Below are 19,054 nucleotides of genomic sequence, written 5' to 3'. Positions count from 1 at the left end.
TATATTTACGTGTGTAAATAATTTTTGACAAAAAAGTCAAAAACATACAGTGGAGAAAGGAAAGCCTCTTTAATAAATGGTGCCGGGAAAACTGGAAAGCCACTTGCAAAAGAATGAAACTGGACTGTTGTCTACCACCACACACCAAAGTTAACTCAAAATGGATTAAGGACCTGACTATAAGTCCTGAAACAATAAAATGCATAGAAGAAAACATAAGAACTAAACTCAAGGACTTTGAACCTAAAGAGGATTTTATGAATTTGACCTCAAAGGCAAGGGAAGTAAAAGCAAAAATAAATGAATGAGGCTACATCAAATTGAAAAGCTTCTGCTCAGCAAAAGAAATCGTCAATAAGGTAAAGAGACAACTATCCGAATGGGAAAATATATTTGCAAGCAAGGCCTCTGATAAGGACCTAATACCCAAAATTTACAAAGAACTCATACGACTCAATAACAAAAAAAAACAAACAAACGATCCAATCAAAAATGGGCAGGGAACATGAACAGACACTTCTCCCTAGAGGACATACGCATGGCCAAGAAGTATATGAAAAGATGCTCAACATTGCTGTAAGGGAAATGTAAATCAAAACCACAATGAGATAACCATCTCACACCTGCTAAAATAGCTATTATTAACAGGACAAGTTAACAAGTGTTGGAGAGGATGCGAAGAAAAAGGAACCCTCATACACTGCTGGTGGGACTGCAAATTGGTACAGCCACTATGGAAAACAGAATGGAGGTTCCTCAAAAAACTAAGAATTGATCTACCATATGATCCAGCAATCCCTCTACTGGGTATTTACCCCAAAGACTTGAAAACCCATATCAGAAAAGATATTTGCACACCGATGTTCATAGCAGCATTATTCACGGTGGCCAGGACATGGAAGCAACCGAAGTGTCCTACAATAGATGATTGGCTAAAGAAACTGTGGTACATATATACAATGGAATATTACTCATTTATAAGAAGAGATGAAATACTGTCATTTGTGACAACCTGGATGGACCTCGAGATAATCATACTAAGCGAAATAAGCCAGATAGAAAAAGTTGAAAATCATATGCTATCACTTATATGTGGGATATAAACCTAAAAGCAACAAATGAGCAGGACAAACAAACAGAGACTCATGGATATGGACAATAGACTAGTGGTTATCAAAGGGTAGATGGGGTTAACGGGTCAAATATATGGTGACAGAAAGAAATCTAACTATGGGAGGTGAACACACAATGTAGATATATATGTGTCCTACTGTTAAAACGTACAGTAATCTCAAACTTACCAGATTTCATTAACCAACGTCAACATAAAAATAAAATTAACTTAAAAAAAAAGGTCAGGGAAAAAATAGTATAATGCAATGGACAGCAAAGTGCCATCCTTACTCAGCAACATCTTGAAACTGTTAGAAGTGTGGATTCTAAAGCCTCAGCCCAGACTTACTGAATCTGGGTGTGAGGCCTGGCTATCTGTCTTTTAACAAGCCTTCCTGGTGATTCCGATGCCAAGTCGTTTTGGAACCACTGGCTCAGCAAAACCTTATGTTCTCTGGTCTAACCCAAGCATCCACTTTGTTCGAGGTTTTATGGACTGTAATGAAGAAAAACCATGGTGTTAACTTGAGCCACTGATGGTCAGTCAGAAGGAAATGAAATTAAAAAGTTCTCAGTGCCAATAGAAATATGTTTGTAAATAAGTAGAATGTGTTTGTATAGCTAATGATATAACCCTAAACCACTTGCCCACATAAGCATTATACTAAGTTACAGGCTTAGTCTCAGATTCTTGGTCAGATTTTATCATCTCCAACAAGCATACCTGGTCGGAGAGCTACATTCATGCACTGCAGAAGGGCATCGGCGGCATTGGTGCAGGCCTCGATGCCTCTGGAAGAAGCAAGATCTCCTTCCTGAAGGGCCTTTATATGACCTTTGGCCAAGTCCATGTGGTTCTGGAATATATGTAAATACACCAGGTACACATGTAATTTAGGAAAATTTATAGGTAAGTGGCTACTCAATCCTATCACTAAGTCTTTGGAATTATTTTAAATCTTGCTCTCGTAAGAAAATTTGAAAATGTTTACAAATGGCTTTTATATATTATCATGAGATTTTTTTCTTTTATTGTTGGTAATTTATAATCGCACTTACCACAAGGAACTCTATCTCAGATAGGAGCTTTACATTATTAGTGTTACTAAGATGAATTAGGTGGTTGCTTTCAGAGATCTGATCCATTTGTTCTTTCACACTTTGGAGCATTTCCTCATAACTGCTCAGTTTCAATTCAATCTGATCCACCTCTTTTAAAGCCTCGTCCAGCAACTTCATAAGGATATTCACTTGTTTTTCAGAGGCCATGATTGACTGGATGTTGGCCTACGAAATTAAAAACAAAAGTAACACTTCACATTATTTAAATATGTATAAGTACTATAAAGATGAAATACTGCCAAATCTCATTGACAGCAGAGTAACAAAGGTTGACATGTACATCTATACATTTACTTTATCACTTTATGTTTACATTCCACATTTTACACAGTATTTCAAGATAGTATACTTACTTGCCTCTTACATCAAGGTTAGGAAACAGGTGTCAATATTTTATATTTCCACAGACCACACAAGTACGGTTCTGCCCTACAACGTATCATCATTAATGAACGGTGTATTCTCATTTTTGTAAACTGAGGGGCATTAGACTACTTCATCAGTAACGTTTCTTCCAATTCTACTAGCTCTAGGAATTTTTTATACTTAACATTCATGTAAAATCCTAAATAAAAGCATCATCACCTATGTAATTCCTTAGTCAAGAAGGTAGCAGTGGTATACCAGCCTTTAAAAGTTACATGGAACTAAGGCTAGTACAATTTGCACTAACAGAATATGGAAGAGCATATGGCCAAAAGATAGCTCCTTCTATGGTCTTCTTCTTCTTATCTTTCATTTTCAACTATGTTTTTTTCCAAGCAAAGCAGTAACAAACCACCATCTCTTTACCATTGTTTTTTAAATGATTCTATTGATTCTAAATTCCCTGAAATATGGAAGCTGCCAAATCCAAAATAACACTGCAAAGCAATATGACTTGGAACATATATGCAAATATTAATTAGAAAAGAAAATATAAAGCCACATTAAGAAGGCAGGTAACTTGCATTGTGTGTTCACCTGCCATACCAAAAAAAAAAAAAAAAGGCAGGTAACCTAGTATGATGAGAAAACTTGGACAAAGAATTAAAAGAATATCATTGTACAGTTGATGCTGTAATTTCATATATGCTATTTTATATAATCATAATCACTGAACTAGTATAGCCAAACTATAAAGTAAGGAGGGCTCAGACACAATGAAATCTTAGGCAGCAGGGTTAGGGCTTGAATTTGTCCAGGACAATTTCCACTTTAACATCTAGAAGTCTCTCTTAGGCTTTAGTTTCAGTAACATTTGCAAATTCATAAGCTTGACTATTCACGTAATCGCAGGGCCTAATTTCAACCTCATAATTTCTGTACCTATCATGTATAAAAGATCACAACTATTTAAGTCTTAAAATATTCCTTATTCTGGCTTTGATACCAGGCCTTTTGAGCCATGCTTCTCTTGCTCAGGCCCGCTTCCACATCTGGAGTGTACTTTCCCTTCTAATAAAGCTTTTCTTCTCTACTGTAAAAAAAAAAATCCTTATTTTCTGAGGGTTTTTCTTAAATGCTTACCTTGTGTAAACAAAAAACAAAAAACCCCAAATGTTTGTTAGATTTCCTCACATTTAGTACTACTTCTGGCTCTTTCACTTTCTAAAGATGTGCATTTAGATAAAGATTCAGAAACTACAAATTAAAGGATCTATTCCAAAATATTTTAGCAGAAGAATCAAACATCCTTTTCGTCTGACTCTCCTGTTTTCATCACACTTATTCTGCTCCCTTTAGGTAAATGATTCACTTATTTCAGCCCAATTCCTCTCTAATTTGTACTTATTTTTTTCAAACAACAAAAATGCTATTCTTCTGTGTTGAACTATTCTGAGGTGTTTCAGAGGCTGGAGAATCAACCCCCAAATTGCCTCTGGTTGGCTACTTTTTAGTTCCATCACTTCATATTAGGAACCTTCCAAAAGCTAAGACTGGAGCCAACTGCCTTCATTGGCCTAATAAGAATGATCAAGAACATTGAAAGACTGATGGCAGCTGGTAATGCTCTTATAGAGAAAGACAGCAATAATCACACTGAGGCAGTAAAATGTGAACACCAGTCTTCTCAATTCACTGCACATCACAAATCATAGATTGCAAGAAAGTCTTACCCCATCTAGCACCTGTAGCTCTCTGGATAACTTTTCTGCAAAGGCCTCAGCATTAGAGATTGCACATTCACAGCCTTCCATCATTATTTCAATATCCTGCTCTTCTCTTGCATTTAATTCTTGGTATTCATCTACTGCTTCTTCATCACCTCCTGTCACACTCTGATTTTCTCCACTTGGAACAGATTCTTAAAGAGGTAAAAATTAAAAATAAAGTAGTAAAAAAGTAAGAAGGACAATAATATGGTACTTATAGGTAAGGTCAATTAGAAGCACAGGTCACATTTAGTGGCTGAAAAATAAAATTCAAAATATATGAAAAAAACTTATTTTTATAAAGAATGGCGTATGTTACTATAACGTTTATTGTAACAAATAAAAAGCATGCAGTCTAATTCACTGACTTACAAATGTTAAAACAGGCTTTAGTCACAATTTCCCAAACTGTATTAAAATAAAAGACAAATACAAAACAAAACAAACACATGGAAAGAAGCCTAACTCTTCTTTCCTACCTGAGGTGATTGCTGCTCTAACAAAACAACGATTATGAATTCAGAACACATGAAAACAATTTGCTTTCCTTTTTTTTCCCAGGTAACATTTTTCTTCTGTTATTTTTGTCTTTGTAACATTTTTTCAAGTAACTTTTAATTGAAACGAAAAATGCATCTACAAGTCACAATTTATTTTGGGCACTGAAAGTATTAACTAAATTTTCTATTACTTTGTTTAAACAAATTACACACAGATTGATAAAATTTCTAAAGGTCAGTTATAGGAGTGTTCTCAATAACTCTATGATAAAAGAGCAACAGCAACAGGGCTGTTTGAAATTACAAAATATAAATGGTCTTCGTGCTTCATAACAAAAGACCAAGAGGTCAAATCTGAGGTGCTTTCTAGATAAATGTTTCAGTTCAATTTGTGAGATTTTATATAAAGCTGAGGTTGAGGAAAAATGAAAAAAATAATTTTTACCCCTAAATAAACCTGTAATTAAAGTTACAGATTTTCATCAAATAATGGGACAAGATTTAAATCACGAACTCTGGATGCTTTAAATATTCATTGTTTTCTCTGAAAACAATGAATATTTACATTCAACGTGACTTGACATACCTTATTTTGTCCTACAACAAAAAACAGCTAATTCAAATTAACAAAGGACTTACTCTGAAGAATACTAATTAGGCAAATTTAGATAATGTCCCAGAAAAAAAAATGAGACTTAAAACTTTTGGTACAGGCAATTGTAGGTTACAGTATATAAGTTTTTAGAGTGGCAACCCCAAGCTCTTTGTCCTTTGAGTAAGTACATTTTAGTTCACTGTGGAAATGTTAAACTTTCATGTGTGTGACCGTGTATCAGCCACTAGGAAATAGGGACTGACCAAAACATTCAGTACAGCTCTTTACACAAGTAGATATTTAAAATAAACAAATATTTTAAATGATCACAACCGCTTCAGAAGTATTTTCTCTTCCATGAAACAGTCCTTGGACGTTAATAATTAATACTATCATTAATTTTATCACCATATGGATTTTGTAGTAATAAACTTGTCCCTGAACACAATTTCATAAAATATGCAACCAACAGTACATAACAATGTCAAGTAATAAAAATATACAGAATAGAAAAACAAGGAAAGGTGTTACGCACCTTCTGTAACTTTAGGCAGTTCTGGAGAATAAAAAGGTATGAAAAAAGCAGAGGAAAGTAAGCAAAGAAGATTAGCTGGGTAGAAAATTATACAGGTTTAAATTTTTAAAATACTACCCATATTTCATTTGAATTTCATGCTAAAATCAAGGTTTAAAGACAATGTCAATATAAACTACAAAGTGGAAAGATCCATAAGAAGCTAAATTTCGAGAGTTCCTTTTACTTATTTATTTTCTGACAGTTACTAAAAATACATTTATCTTTCTATTTTTTCTTAGTCTTTTCAGAAACAGTACTGACTAGTCCTTGGAGGAGAAAAGTGGGAAACAGATCACTTCCTGGGAATTATTTTTAGGTCAGCTGTGACTCATGCATTTAGTCTAGTTATTTTCACTCAAAGCCCCAAACCTTTATCTAGACACACCCTCACAATGGATTAGTCATAAAACAGTTAGAAAGGACAAAATTGAAGCAATTAAAAGAACATACAAGATTCCAGTTCAAACCGGCATTTAAGGATTCAAGTCAAAGATTTTTAAAAATTTAGTTGCAAGAATGAACAAAAGGCCAAATGAAAACTTCACTCTTCTTCAATTGCTAACCAAGTCCTCTTTTGAAAACCATATTCTACTAAGAAACCCCAATTATTAGCATGAACATTCAACTGTCACCAATAAAAAATACTAAAGTCACCACTGCTAACATTCACAATGAATAGTCTTACTTACTTGTATGATTATTTATCTCTTAAAAAAAGAGACGGTGATAATTTGTTTTCTAAAGCTTAGAGACAATCTAATTTTTTTAAAATGGTAATTACCAGCCATGATTTTAAAGTCCAGTAAAACATTAAAACAAGCTTGTAGACATTAAGAAAGCTACTCCCTGAACTCTACTAAACCAAAGTAATGGTTATTTTTATAAATATTAACTCAAATTAAGATCAATTTTAAGAATACTGAGAAGATCCTTAAGGATCCTTAATGAGGTAAATACAGGTATGTTCTGATATTGTTGACTTAATGAAATATATTGGTTTAAAATACATCTAAGGCAATAAATAACATCTGGAGGTATGTAATATTTGAAAACAGAACGGCAAGCTTTTAAATTCACTTAACAGAATGTTCAACCCTAAAATAATAAAATAAAATAAAATAAATTAAACCACTATTCAAGGCATGACAAACTACCATAAATTCCTTGAAAGTCATTCTCTCAACACACTCAATCACCAAGACATTGGGGTCTAATGTTGGTGATAGGGCAACCCTGAGGGCTCCTACACAAGGCCAGCCTCACTGTGGGGAGGAGCACAGGGCCTGACGATGTGACTTGTCTCTGCCAGTTCCAAGGATTAAGCCTGAAACCCATAATGGAATCACTAATTTATATCCGATGAGAACGAATACTACATTTAAAGAGAGGAAGATCCATGGCCAAACAGAAAAGGAATAAGTGAAACAAAATAGAGAAAAGACAGAGGCAAGTGACTAAGTAAAGGAATAGTCTGAAGTATCTGAAACTGTCAATTTTATAGGTCAGAATGGCAGAATATTGCCAATTTCAGATGTTTCAACCTGACAAAATAAAAGCTTCTAATTTTAAACGTTAATATACAACTTAGGACAAACTTAAGTTTTCTTTCAAAAATACATAATTTAGGATAAATCTAAGTTTTTTTTCTCAACAGAGCAACAACTGTTTACTTGCATACTGTCATTACAACTGCCCACTTTGAGATAAAGAATACAATACAAATTGCATCCATAAGGCATACAGAACCATTTTCTTACAATGTTTGTCTTTATGAAAGAAATTTTAAAAGAATAAAATCTCCTATTTTCAATAATTAACAGTAGAGTTTTTATTTTGTAATACAAAAGAATCCTTAGTAACATTCCTAAAGATATATAGATCAAAATTATCTAAGGATTTTATCCTGATAATAATAGTTAATATTTATTGAGTACTTACTATATACCTAGTATTGCTTTCATCATGTTCATATATTAACTTAATCCTCACGACAATCCTGTGGGGCAGATTCTATTATTATCTCTATTTCTGAGGCAAGGAAAACTAAAATATAGAATAACTCAAAGTCACATATCTAGTAAGTGACAAAGCCAGGATCTGAACCCAGGCAGTTGCACTCCAGTTGTGTTCTTAACTGCGACAGCTATATTCTGCACAAAAATATAGCTACAAAGATATTCATCTCAGAGTTTTATAAAATAAGCAAAGATTGGAAAATTAAAAATGTGAGTAAATAAATTCGGTATATCCATACAATGGAATACTATGGTGCCATTAAAAATAATGCTGGATAAGTATTTAGTAACATGAAAAATGTTCACAATACATGATATGAAAAAGTATAGTAGGAAACAACGTAGATTTCTTTATTTAAAACGTATGCATACAGAAAAGGTTAGAAGAATATCTAACAAAATATTAACAGTAGTTTTCTGAAGATTACGTTTATGTGTAATTTTTATTTATTTAATTTAATGTATCAATTTTCTATAACAAGCATGGATCACTCCTGCAATAAAATATTATTTTAAAAGTGTTCTAATTATTTCAAATAATGTCAAATTATATATTATATATTATATAATATTATATATTCAGTTATACACACACTTGATTTTACATGTTCATTTTTATTTAACTTTACCTTCCAAAAGCTGTGAACTAACATTGACAAAATCAATTTTCTTTCGGAGATAGCGCTGATTCAACTTCCAAATGCATGAAATAAATGCATTCTTTTCAGCAGTGCTGCTGGCCACCCATTTATATATTTTTTCAAAATGTAAATCAAATTCAGGATTTTCCTGAAATAAAAATATACAAAAGATAATTGTTTTTGATCATATCCCATTTTCATTATTGTAAAATCTGTATTTCAATAAAACAAAAAAAGTTGAAGCTGTTCTTGAAAAAAATCACCATTAAAAATCAGCTAAGTGACTTGCAGAGAACGGCTCACAGAATTCAAATTATAGCAAAAACTTTGTTTTCTTCCCAGAAGCAGCTGGATAAAAAACAGTGTTTTGGTAATTTTTTTCCTAGTCCCCTTAGGTCTATGAGTAGAAGTACAAGATGTCTCAGTTTCCTAGTGTATAAGATGACAATGGTCTCTAGTTTTGATGTAGACCTAATTTTTCTTTTTAAATTGCCTATGGGGTTTTAGAGTTACACTTTTTCTTTGATAAGGTACTATTATTCATAACTGTAATTTGATACTAATTCCTTGACAAAGAATATATCTTCTAATCATAACACATAAGAAAAAAAATACAATCTATATCCTGGAGTGGTTTTCAAAAACAAATCAGGTGAAAAATAGGAACTGCTCCTAACTGTTTTTAATTCTGAACATATAGAACAAATAAAGGTGTCTCAAAAGTAAGGAAAAGCTCAAGTCATGTGAAGGAACTGAACTGTGCTCTCTACATGTCTCTTGAGTGACATGATAGCAATAATTTCATGCTAGGCTAATTCTCCCTTGAATGTAGAACTACTTGACTACTATATAAAAAATGAAAAAAAAAAAATGTATACTTTTGTTCACATCCAAGGAATTAAAAAATAGGTTCGAATGTCTTAATATTCTACCGAAGGCTAACTACAGTATATTCAATCAATTTAAAGTGTTATTTACGGGGAACAAAATTTAAATAAAGACCTTAAAAGCAAGGGAAGTTATATCAGACTTACTGTGAAGATTTGAGATTAATTAGGGATCAAGACTTGACCTGTGATACAATTACACTAGAGCAGCATGGAACTACTAGTTTAATTATATCTCAATAAGCAGAAAAGGTAATTGCATTATTACTTATGAAATATCTAAGAGTATTGGCAATTAATATGAAACTTGATGGGAAATGGTCTCTTCCCTGGGAATATTTCCCATAATGCCATAAGAGTAAATGAGTGCTCCAGTGGCAACACTCACACAAATCAATGTGTGGTACTAAATGGCTAATGTTAGGCTATGTATAAAAATTTTATGTTTTATATCCATATATAGCGCGCACACACACACACACACCAAGGTGCCTACATAAAATGAAAAAAAAAAATCCATTAAGCAAGTCAGCAATGAGGCATCAGCTGTGAGAAAGCCTTCAGCAATGTTAGAGAATAATGCAAACCAAGAGGGTTGTAAAATGCAAAACTACTGAAGGAAAAAAGTTTTTGTTTTTGTTTTTTAATAAAGATGTGTGTCTAAAATGTTCTTACAGTATTTTTTCTTAAACAGAAATCTACCAAAAAAGTCTCTACTCTTGATCCTTTCCCATGGTAACAGAAATTATTTGTTAAATAATTAGTTCTCTAAAAATCCCATTTTAATATTCTTTCCAATACATACACATGTACAGACCCAAAGCATCTGCCAAATCCTGTTTCCACATTTTTCTAAAAATTGGTTGCTCCTTAGGAATAAAGAAAAGACCTGCTTTGCCTAAAATACTTAAAGGCATTCTCTATATTTGAAAGAATTCTACAGATATGCAGGACTCTCCTAAACTTGTTCTTGCTTCATTTAAAAATTTTTTGCATATGACTCAACTGCCTGTCATTTTGTTCAGCTTTTATTTCCTCATGGCCTTATACCAGGGTAAGGGTAAAACCAGCATTTTGTTATTACATTATTCTACAAAGGTAGTTTTTACTCCTTTGTGCCTTGTTAATAAATGTATGAGACTTGCAGAGTTAAATCAAAGGGCACCTGGAATGACATTAATCTAAGGCTTGCTATTAGCCCCATCAAAAGTATAAGTGGATTTGGTCCAAGCATTCCCTGGCATTCTGGAGGTACTGTTGGGCCGCAGAGGAGGATGAGGGGCAGAGTTAGAGAGGAAGAGGAGGAGGAAGCACTTGATTTAACCTAAGAAGCTCTACTTGATTTCTTTAGGAAAAAAAAATAGGTATTGCTGTGAAAAGCCTTGAAGTGTCAGGAATAAAGGTGGTCCTTTAACATGATTATCATCTTACTCGACTTTCTTGGAGTTTGAATATGGCCTAATTGAAAGGTGTAAAATTTATAGTCTTATATCTTATTCTTTAAGTTCCTTAGGATAAGGTGTGTGACTCACTATCACTTCCTTTATTTGAGCCACAAACATTAGACCATGGCCCAAAAGGTGAGCTGCCTCAGTTGATGATTCTACATTAATAATGTAGACTAATAATGTGAGGACTAAGACTCATTTTGATATTATATATGATTTTGAACTAAGTTTTACCAGAACAATGATTTTTTTAAAAAACCACTCACATAACACACCACTTTAAAATCTGTACTAATTTATGGATTTTATACTAAGTCTACCTGATCTAAACAAATAAATGTATAAAGTTTGAGTCAAACTTTGCTCTCGTTTATGTAGCTTGTGCACAAACATAATTGTAGCTCAAAAAAAATGAAACAAACATACTATGTACTTATTTTTAGTAGCCTGAGAGTGGGGAGTGGGGGAATTAAAGGTTGAGTAATGTACTTTAGACTAATTCTTGATTAGCTGATGGACTAGTGAGTTACACACACAAAAAAAGGTTAGATCATTTTAGAAGACATAATACTATGGTATAAAATGAAAGATACTTTTTGAACACAGGTCAAAAAACTAAATAAAACATACTTTAATGGCATCCTTGGCATCTACCACAGCAAGGTCTCGAAGGGCCCAAGCAATTTGCCTTTTGTAGAAATCTCCTTTATCAGATTTCTTGACTTTGACCACCTTCACCTGCACGGGGCGTTCAGTTGTTACTGTTGAATAAAATACACACATTCATTAGAAATATCATTCACTTACTTCTTCCTTCATTCATTCACTCATTGAAAATATAGCTGTCAGGTGCCTGTACACAATGCTAAAAAAAGGAGTAATACTTCACAACAAATGCTATGACTGAGCAATGCTCAGAATACTAATGAAAGTTTCCAGATCAGACTAGAAGGTCAAAGGCAGATTCCTTGAGTAGTAAGACCCTTAAAACGCAACAGTAAGAAAAAAAAATCTGACTAAAAAATGGGCCAAATACCTTAACAGACCAAAAAAAGATATACAGATCACAAAGCATATGAAAAGATGCTTCACGGCATGTAGCGTAAGGGAAATGTGAATTAAAGCATTGCAATACCACTACACGCTTATTAGCATGGCCAAAATCTAGAACACTGACAATACCAAAGGCTAGAGAAGACGTGGAGCAACAGGAACTCTCATACATTGCTAGAGGGAATGAAAATGGTACAGCACTTTGGAAGATAGTCTGTCAATTTCTTACAAAACCAAACATACCCTTAACATATGATCCAGCAATCATGCTCCTTGGCATCTACCCAAAGGAGTTGAAATGTATGTCTTCATAAAAACCTGCACATGGATGTTTATAGTTGTTTTATTCATAATTGCCAAAACTTGGAAGCAACCAAGATGTCTGTCAATAGGTGAATGGATAAATAAACTGTGGTATGTCTAGACAATGGGATGTTACTCAGCACTAAAAATAAATGAACTATTGAGCCATAAAAAGACATGGAAAAACCTTAAATGCATATTACTGAATGAAAGAAATCAATCTGAGAAGGCTATAAACTGTATAATTCCACCTATATGCCATTCTGGAAAAAGTAACACTATGAAAACAGTAAAAAGATCAGTGATTGCTAGGGGTTATGGAAGAAATGAACAGGCAGACTGCATAGAGGATTTTCAGGGCAGTAAAAATACTCTGTATGATATTATAATGATGAATATGTTATTATACATTTGTACAAACCCACAGCATGTATGATACCAAGAGTAACCCCTACGGTAAGCTATGGACTTTGGCTGACTGTGATGTGTCAATGTAGGTTCATTCATGGTAACAAATGTACCACTGCTATGAGTGGTATTAATAAAGGGGGAGTCTATGTATGTGTGGGGACAAAGGCCATATGAGAAATCTCTGTAGCTCCCTCTCAATTGTGTTGTAAACCTAAAAGTGCTCTTAAAAAATGAAGTCTTAGAAATGTATTAATGAGTTATTATTATGATAGTATCAAAAACATCTAGGAATAAAGAAATACCTGGGAATAAATATAACACATGTGCAAAAGCTTTTAAAACTGTAAAACTTATTGAAAGCCTTGAAAACTGTAAACCTTACTGAAAGACATTAAAGACCTAGATAAGTGCAAACTGTACCATGTTGATAGACAAGATTCAATATCATAAAAATGTAAGTTCTCTCCAAAGTGAACTATCAATTCAAAACGATTCCAATCAAAATCCCAACAAAAAATGGAACTTGACAATTTCAATCTAAAAATTAGGTGAAAGAATACCAAAACAAGACAAAATAAAAACCAGATATAAGAACTCAGAAACACACACTCACTACTACAAACATGCACATAGGTAAATTAAAGACTAAAATGTGAAAGGTAAAATTTTTAAACTTTTATAATATAGGTGAATACGTTTATTACTCCAGGGGAAGGAAGATATCTTAAATAAGACACAAAAAGGAAAAGCCATAAAAGAATAGATTGAGTAATTTGATTTCATTAAAATTATAAATTTCATTATAAGTCATCATAGAAAGTAAAACATAAGCCACAAAATAGGACTCATATAACCAACAAAGGATTAGTATCCAACTTATATAAAGAACTTAAATAAATCAATAAAAGGACAACCAATACAATAGGAAAATGAGCAAAAGGCTTAAACGGGCAATGTCTTAAATAAGGAAACTAAATGGCTCATCAATTCATGAAAAGAGGCTCAATTTCATTATGAAGGAACTACAATGTAAAATCTCGATGAAATACTATTTTACATCCACCGCACTGGAAACAATTAACAGTCTGTTGGAAACCGAGTATCAAAATCAAGTTTTGACTAGGATGTGAAGAACTCAAAACACATACTGCTTGTGAGAGTGAAAACCTGTACAACTACTTTTGAAAATAATTTGGTATCGGAGTTGAAATCCACATGCCCATGAGCCAGCAACTCTGCACTTAAATATAGACCCTAGAAAATTATTGCCTGTATACATGAGACAAGGACAACCATGTCATATAAGTACTATTTGAATAGCAAAACCTAGAAACAAACCTAATGTTCATCACTAGTAGGACAGGTAAGTAAACTGTACTCTCATAGAGCAGAATACCACACAGCAGTGAAAATGAAGGAATTATCGCTATATGAAAGAAGAGAGCTAAAACTCACAAACATGAACATAATATTGAATGGAAAAAGTCACAAATGAATACATGAACTATGATTCAATTTATGCAAAGTTCAAAGACATGCAAAACAATATATTATGTGATAATTATAAATACATATTATAAAATGATAAAGAAAAGCAAGGAAATAGGAAACCAAAATTCAGGATACTAGTTACCTCTTAAATAGGGAGGGAAGGGAATGGGATCAGGGAAAGGCACACGGGAAACTTCTAAGTAATGGTAATATTCTTCTTATACTGGGTGGTGGGGACACAAGTGTTCACGGTGTGATTAATCTTCACATCTTATATATATGTTATAGAAATTTTTTGGTTTCTACTCAGTATTTAATTAAAAGCAATTAAAAAATGCATTTGTTGGCCCAATAGTTTTTTCCACTTATAGAGACAATGAGAATATTTAAAACGAGGAGGAAAAGTCCCCTAGGGGATAAAAGAATAAAAGAATGTCAAACAAATTTTTCTTACCAAATACCCACCTGTGGCACACAAAAAACAATTCTTTTTCTTTTTTCCTGCTTTGCAGACATTGACAATACTCAGCAAGCGTTCATCATTTGGTGTAAAAATGTCTCTTTGTAATGCATGCTTGATTGCTGTCATCTTTACTCAGCTGAAAAAGTTCAGAGTACAGCTATTAAGCTCATTCTCAAAATCATTCTTACATTGTTCCATTTATGACTAAAAAAATCTTATTTTTGGCTAACTAGCATAGGAAGAATGATTTAATATATTAACACACCTACATTATAAGAATAAGAATAGCATAGGAAGAATGATTTAATATATTAACACACCTACATTATAAAAAGGTGTATGTTTGGAAAAGAAATTAGAGAACCGGTGCTATCAGATTCTAAAATCTTTGGAAGTGCTCACCAAGTATTATAATGCGAAGAAAAAAAAAATTTAAGAAAATAATTTAAAACCCATGCTAAATCTTTAAATATAATGTTCCTATATATATATAAAAAACTCTTACGACTCAATTATAATTCAACAATAAAAAGAAAACTATCCCAATTAAAAACTTAGCAAAGGATTTGACTAGACATTTCAACAAAGATATTCAAATGACAATAATCACACGAAAAAATGATCTACAGCATTAGTTTAGGGAAATGCAAATTAAAACCACAATGAAATACCAACCACTTTATACTCACTAGGATGGCTAAAATAAAAAGACAAGTGTCAGTAAAGATGTGGAGAAAAAGGAACTCTCAAATCGCTGGTAATTGTAAAATGGTGCAGCCACTTTGGAAAACAATTTAGTGGTTCCTCAAAAAGTTAAATATGGAGTTACCATATGATCCAGCAATTCCACTCCCAAGTATATACTCAAGAGAACTGAAAACACATCCACACAAAAACATGTACATGAAGTATTCACAATAGCTGAAAAGTGGAAACAAGACAAATGTCCATTAACCAATGAGCTGATACTACAATATAAAATATAATGCCCATAGTGGAATGTTATTTGGCCATAACAGGAACAAAGCACTGATACATGCCACAACACTGATGAATCCTTAAAACATTCTGCTAAGTGAAAGAAGCCAGTTAAAAAGCACATGTTAAAAAAAAAAAAGGACCACATATTTTATAATTCCATTTATATAAAATGTCCAAAGTTGACAAATCCATAGAGACAGAAAGGTTTGTGATTGTCAGGGGCTGGGGGCAGAGAGGAATGGCGAGTGACTGCTAATGGGTATGAGGTTTCTTTTTTGGGTGATGAAAATGTCCTTGAATTAGTAGTGATGGTTGTGTAACCTTGTGAATATACTTTAAAAAACACTGAATTATGCTCTTGAAAAGGGTGAATTTTATGGTATATGAATTACATCTCAATAAAGTTGTGGTAAAAAAAATGTTTCTACGTTTTCTCAAATAATTCGACATCTTTTTAAAAATACCAACTTGTTTTTTTTTAATCTGTTCAATTTTATTTTTTGAATATATATATTTGTGTGTACATATATATTACTATTTTACAATGCAAATGTAGTATTTCATATATGTGAGCTTGCCTAGGAAATTAATTTCTACTTCGAATGCCATTTCTATGGGAAAATAAAGAAATTATGAGTTTTAAATAAATGACTTAGAATGAATTTTTATAACGCAATGACACTTTTGTAAACTAGGTATCTCCTCTGTTTTACTTAATCTGTGAAAATTTTATCTCTGCTCCAACTCAAAAAATTGCTTTTCTCACAAAAATCAGATCCTCCCTCTTTCACATTTCAGCCTCTAGTCTTCTGACCTCTTTCTCCCTCCTATTTTATCTGGCCTCCAGTTTAATTTCTTCTCCAATCTAGCCTGGAAGCAGTGTTCATTTCTCTACACCCACACCACTTCTTCAGTTATCTTACTGTTTGTAGACCAGTTCATCCTATTTATAAAGCTCCATAAACTGTATTCTTTCTCCACTTCTCTTGGGCTACCATGTGCCACTTAAGAAGACCACATGTCCTTCACTGCATTCAGTACAAATGTCTAAATCCAGTCAAAGCTAGACTTTCAGCGTTGCTCAGCAATTCTTTAACATTTCCCTTGACAATTCCTCTTCCTATTCCCCATCAGTGTTGTTGCAAATTCTTACTTCTTTCAAGCCCCAGCTCTGGTGTCCACCCCCTCCCTCTCTGCAAATGACTTCACCATCCATCCTGCAGAGAATATAGAAGCCATGAAGTACAATTTTCCCCATTTGCTTTCTTTTCCATCTCTCTGCATCATCTATATTAACCTCCATTCTGCCTATTACAAAATGGCTTTGTTACTAATTCCTCAATATGTTCTAGGGCTCACACACTGTGTTAAAAGCTGTACTCCATCTTATGCCCAAGCCACACAGGATACTGACCGGTTTAATTTTCCATCTCTGAGTTTTGTTCATGCAATTTCCTATTCCGGGAATTCTTTTCTCCCTGGGAAATTCCAATTCATTCCTCAAAATCCTGCTAAAATGTCGCCCTTTTGTGAAGTCGTCACACACACACAAAGAATAGTTCCCTTTCTTCCTCTGTAACATTTCCTCTCTACTCTGCTTACAGAGCACTTACAAACCTAACTAGTTGTATTCTCTCTCTCACTAAAAGTAGCTTCTTGTAGGGACCATGTCTTACTCATCTTTTTATTCCTAGAACTTGGCAAAGACAAAGCAGGTATTTAATAAATTAACCAAAATGGTAGTACCAAACAACAGCTACAGCTTCCCAAAGGTTCCGCCTTTCCAACTCTCACATCTGTAAGCCAATGTCCAGGTTCGAAATCTGTCATATTTGATTCTCCTCCTCCACTGTCAACATAAAATCTGCCACCACATTCTGTTGATTTCCCCCTTATTTACACATAATTTATCCTCTCATTCTGTTCCCACTGACCACACATTAACCCGGTTTCATGTCAACTATATTTATTTAACACTACAGTATCTGGTTATCTCTTTGCAAGCTTCCATAACCCCAAGACCCCAAACAAACAAGTAATACAAAACACAGCTTTCATCACATGCCCTTGCTCAACGTTTTACTAATGTTCCCAAATGCAAACCTTACACTCCGAGCCCTCTTATTCATTCTGCCTAGTTGCTTTTCCATATCCAAATTCTAATTACGCTTCATGGTTTATATGAAGTTGATTCGATAAAGATCTTCATCCAAACTGATCTCTCAATTGCTATAGCACTTACTGTATTTACTAATCAATCAAGCACCTGCTGCTGTCCAATTGCTTCATGAAATCGTGTTTGTGGATCTCAAAAACTTTCTTGAAAGAGAGAGAGAGAGAAGGAAGAGAGGAAAGTGAGACACTCTGGCAGTTTTGTGTTCCTTTCTTAGTAAATACTCAGCAAATACCTCTTGAGGAAACCTGAACTGAATGGTTCAGGTTAAAACTGGCCAGATGAATTATTATTAGTAGCCAACATTTACCACGCAGTCCCTCTTTGGTTAAAAACAACAAATGGTAAGTGGTTGAGAGAGAGAGAGAGAACGAAACAGACAGAAAACCAGGCATACTTCATAAAGGAGTTAGGCATAATGAAAGGCACTATGTGACCCTCATTCATTCAGCAAATACTGATGCCTACTGTGAGGTACTCTTCTAGGTTGCAGTGGTGAATATGACAGATATGTATGTGTCATGAAGAAAAGGCCACTCATGCCTCCATAGCATTTACGTTCTAAGGGTAAAGTGATTAACTCTACAGTCTTTACCTTACTTTTCTGTTAAGTCAGTGAATTCATCACTAGAGATCCTCTAAAACTATTTTCCAGATTTAAGAATCCATGCTTGACCACGTTCCAGAGGAGTGAGATACTGCTTACTCTGTATTGGTTCTTTTGTATTTAAATTCAGTTGGACCATTCTATTCATGACAAATAGCTTGTCAATGTGTGTCCATGTGGGTTGGGCAGCGTATGTAATCAAGACAGCTCAGCGCATGGAGCACTGTCATACAGAAAAAAAAAAAAAAAACTGTGCACGGACACAGGGAAATATACTTAAGAGATTTAAAAGAATGTGGGTTTGGACCAAGGGGAAGACATTGTCACGCTCTCCTCTCCTGGTCTATGCCAAAGAGGAAAATGATCAGGGCCGTTTTGGCCAACTGAAATATGGTTTCTATGGGCGGATCAATAAAGAGATGTGTGAGGATTGCTCTCTCAGCTCCCAGGACAACAAAGATATGGGGGATGCTCCAAGCGGACTTTGCGCCTTACCCAGACAAGCGGGGAAAGGAAGGGAGGCCTGACAGTGGAGGAAG

At 33.9% G+C, this 19,054-nt stretch overlaps 1 protein-coding gene across 1 annotated transcript in view; it reads right to left on the bottom strand.

Annotated features, from left to right (window-relative positions):
• EXOC1 (exocyst complex component 1) overlaps nt 1–18,736 on the bottom strand; it is a 58,075-nt gene extending 39,339 nt beyond the window's left edge. Inside the window, 7 exon segments of the mRNA XM_015597603.2 lie at nt 1,838–1,970; nt 2,173–2,400; nt 4,335–4,522; nt 8,687–8,846; nt 11,664–11,794; nt 14,757–14,890; nt 18,504–18,736. Coding sequence (XP_015453089.1) covers nt 1,838–1,970; nt 2,173–2,400; nt 4,335–4,522; nt 8,687–8,846; nt 11,664–11,794; nt 14,757–14,880 — 964 coding nt within the window. The 5' untranslated portion in view covers nt 14,881–14,890; nt 18,504–18,736.
• Nucleotides 18,737–19,054: the final 318 nt, after the last annotated feature.

Source organism: Pteropus alecto, unplaced genomic scaffold (assembly GCF_000325575.1).
Source record: "Pteropus alecto unplaced genomic scaffold, ASM32557v1 scaffold57, whole genome shotgun sequence".
Lineage (NCBI taxonomy): Eukaryota > Metazoa > Chordata > Mammalia > Chiroptera > Pteropodidae > Pteropus > Pteropus alecto.
This window is presented reverse-complemented; position numbering and strand designations above follow the sequence as displayed.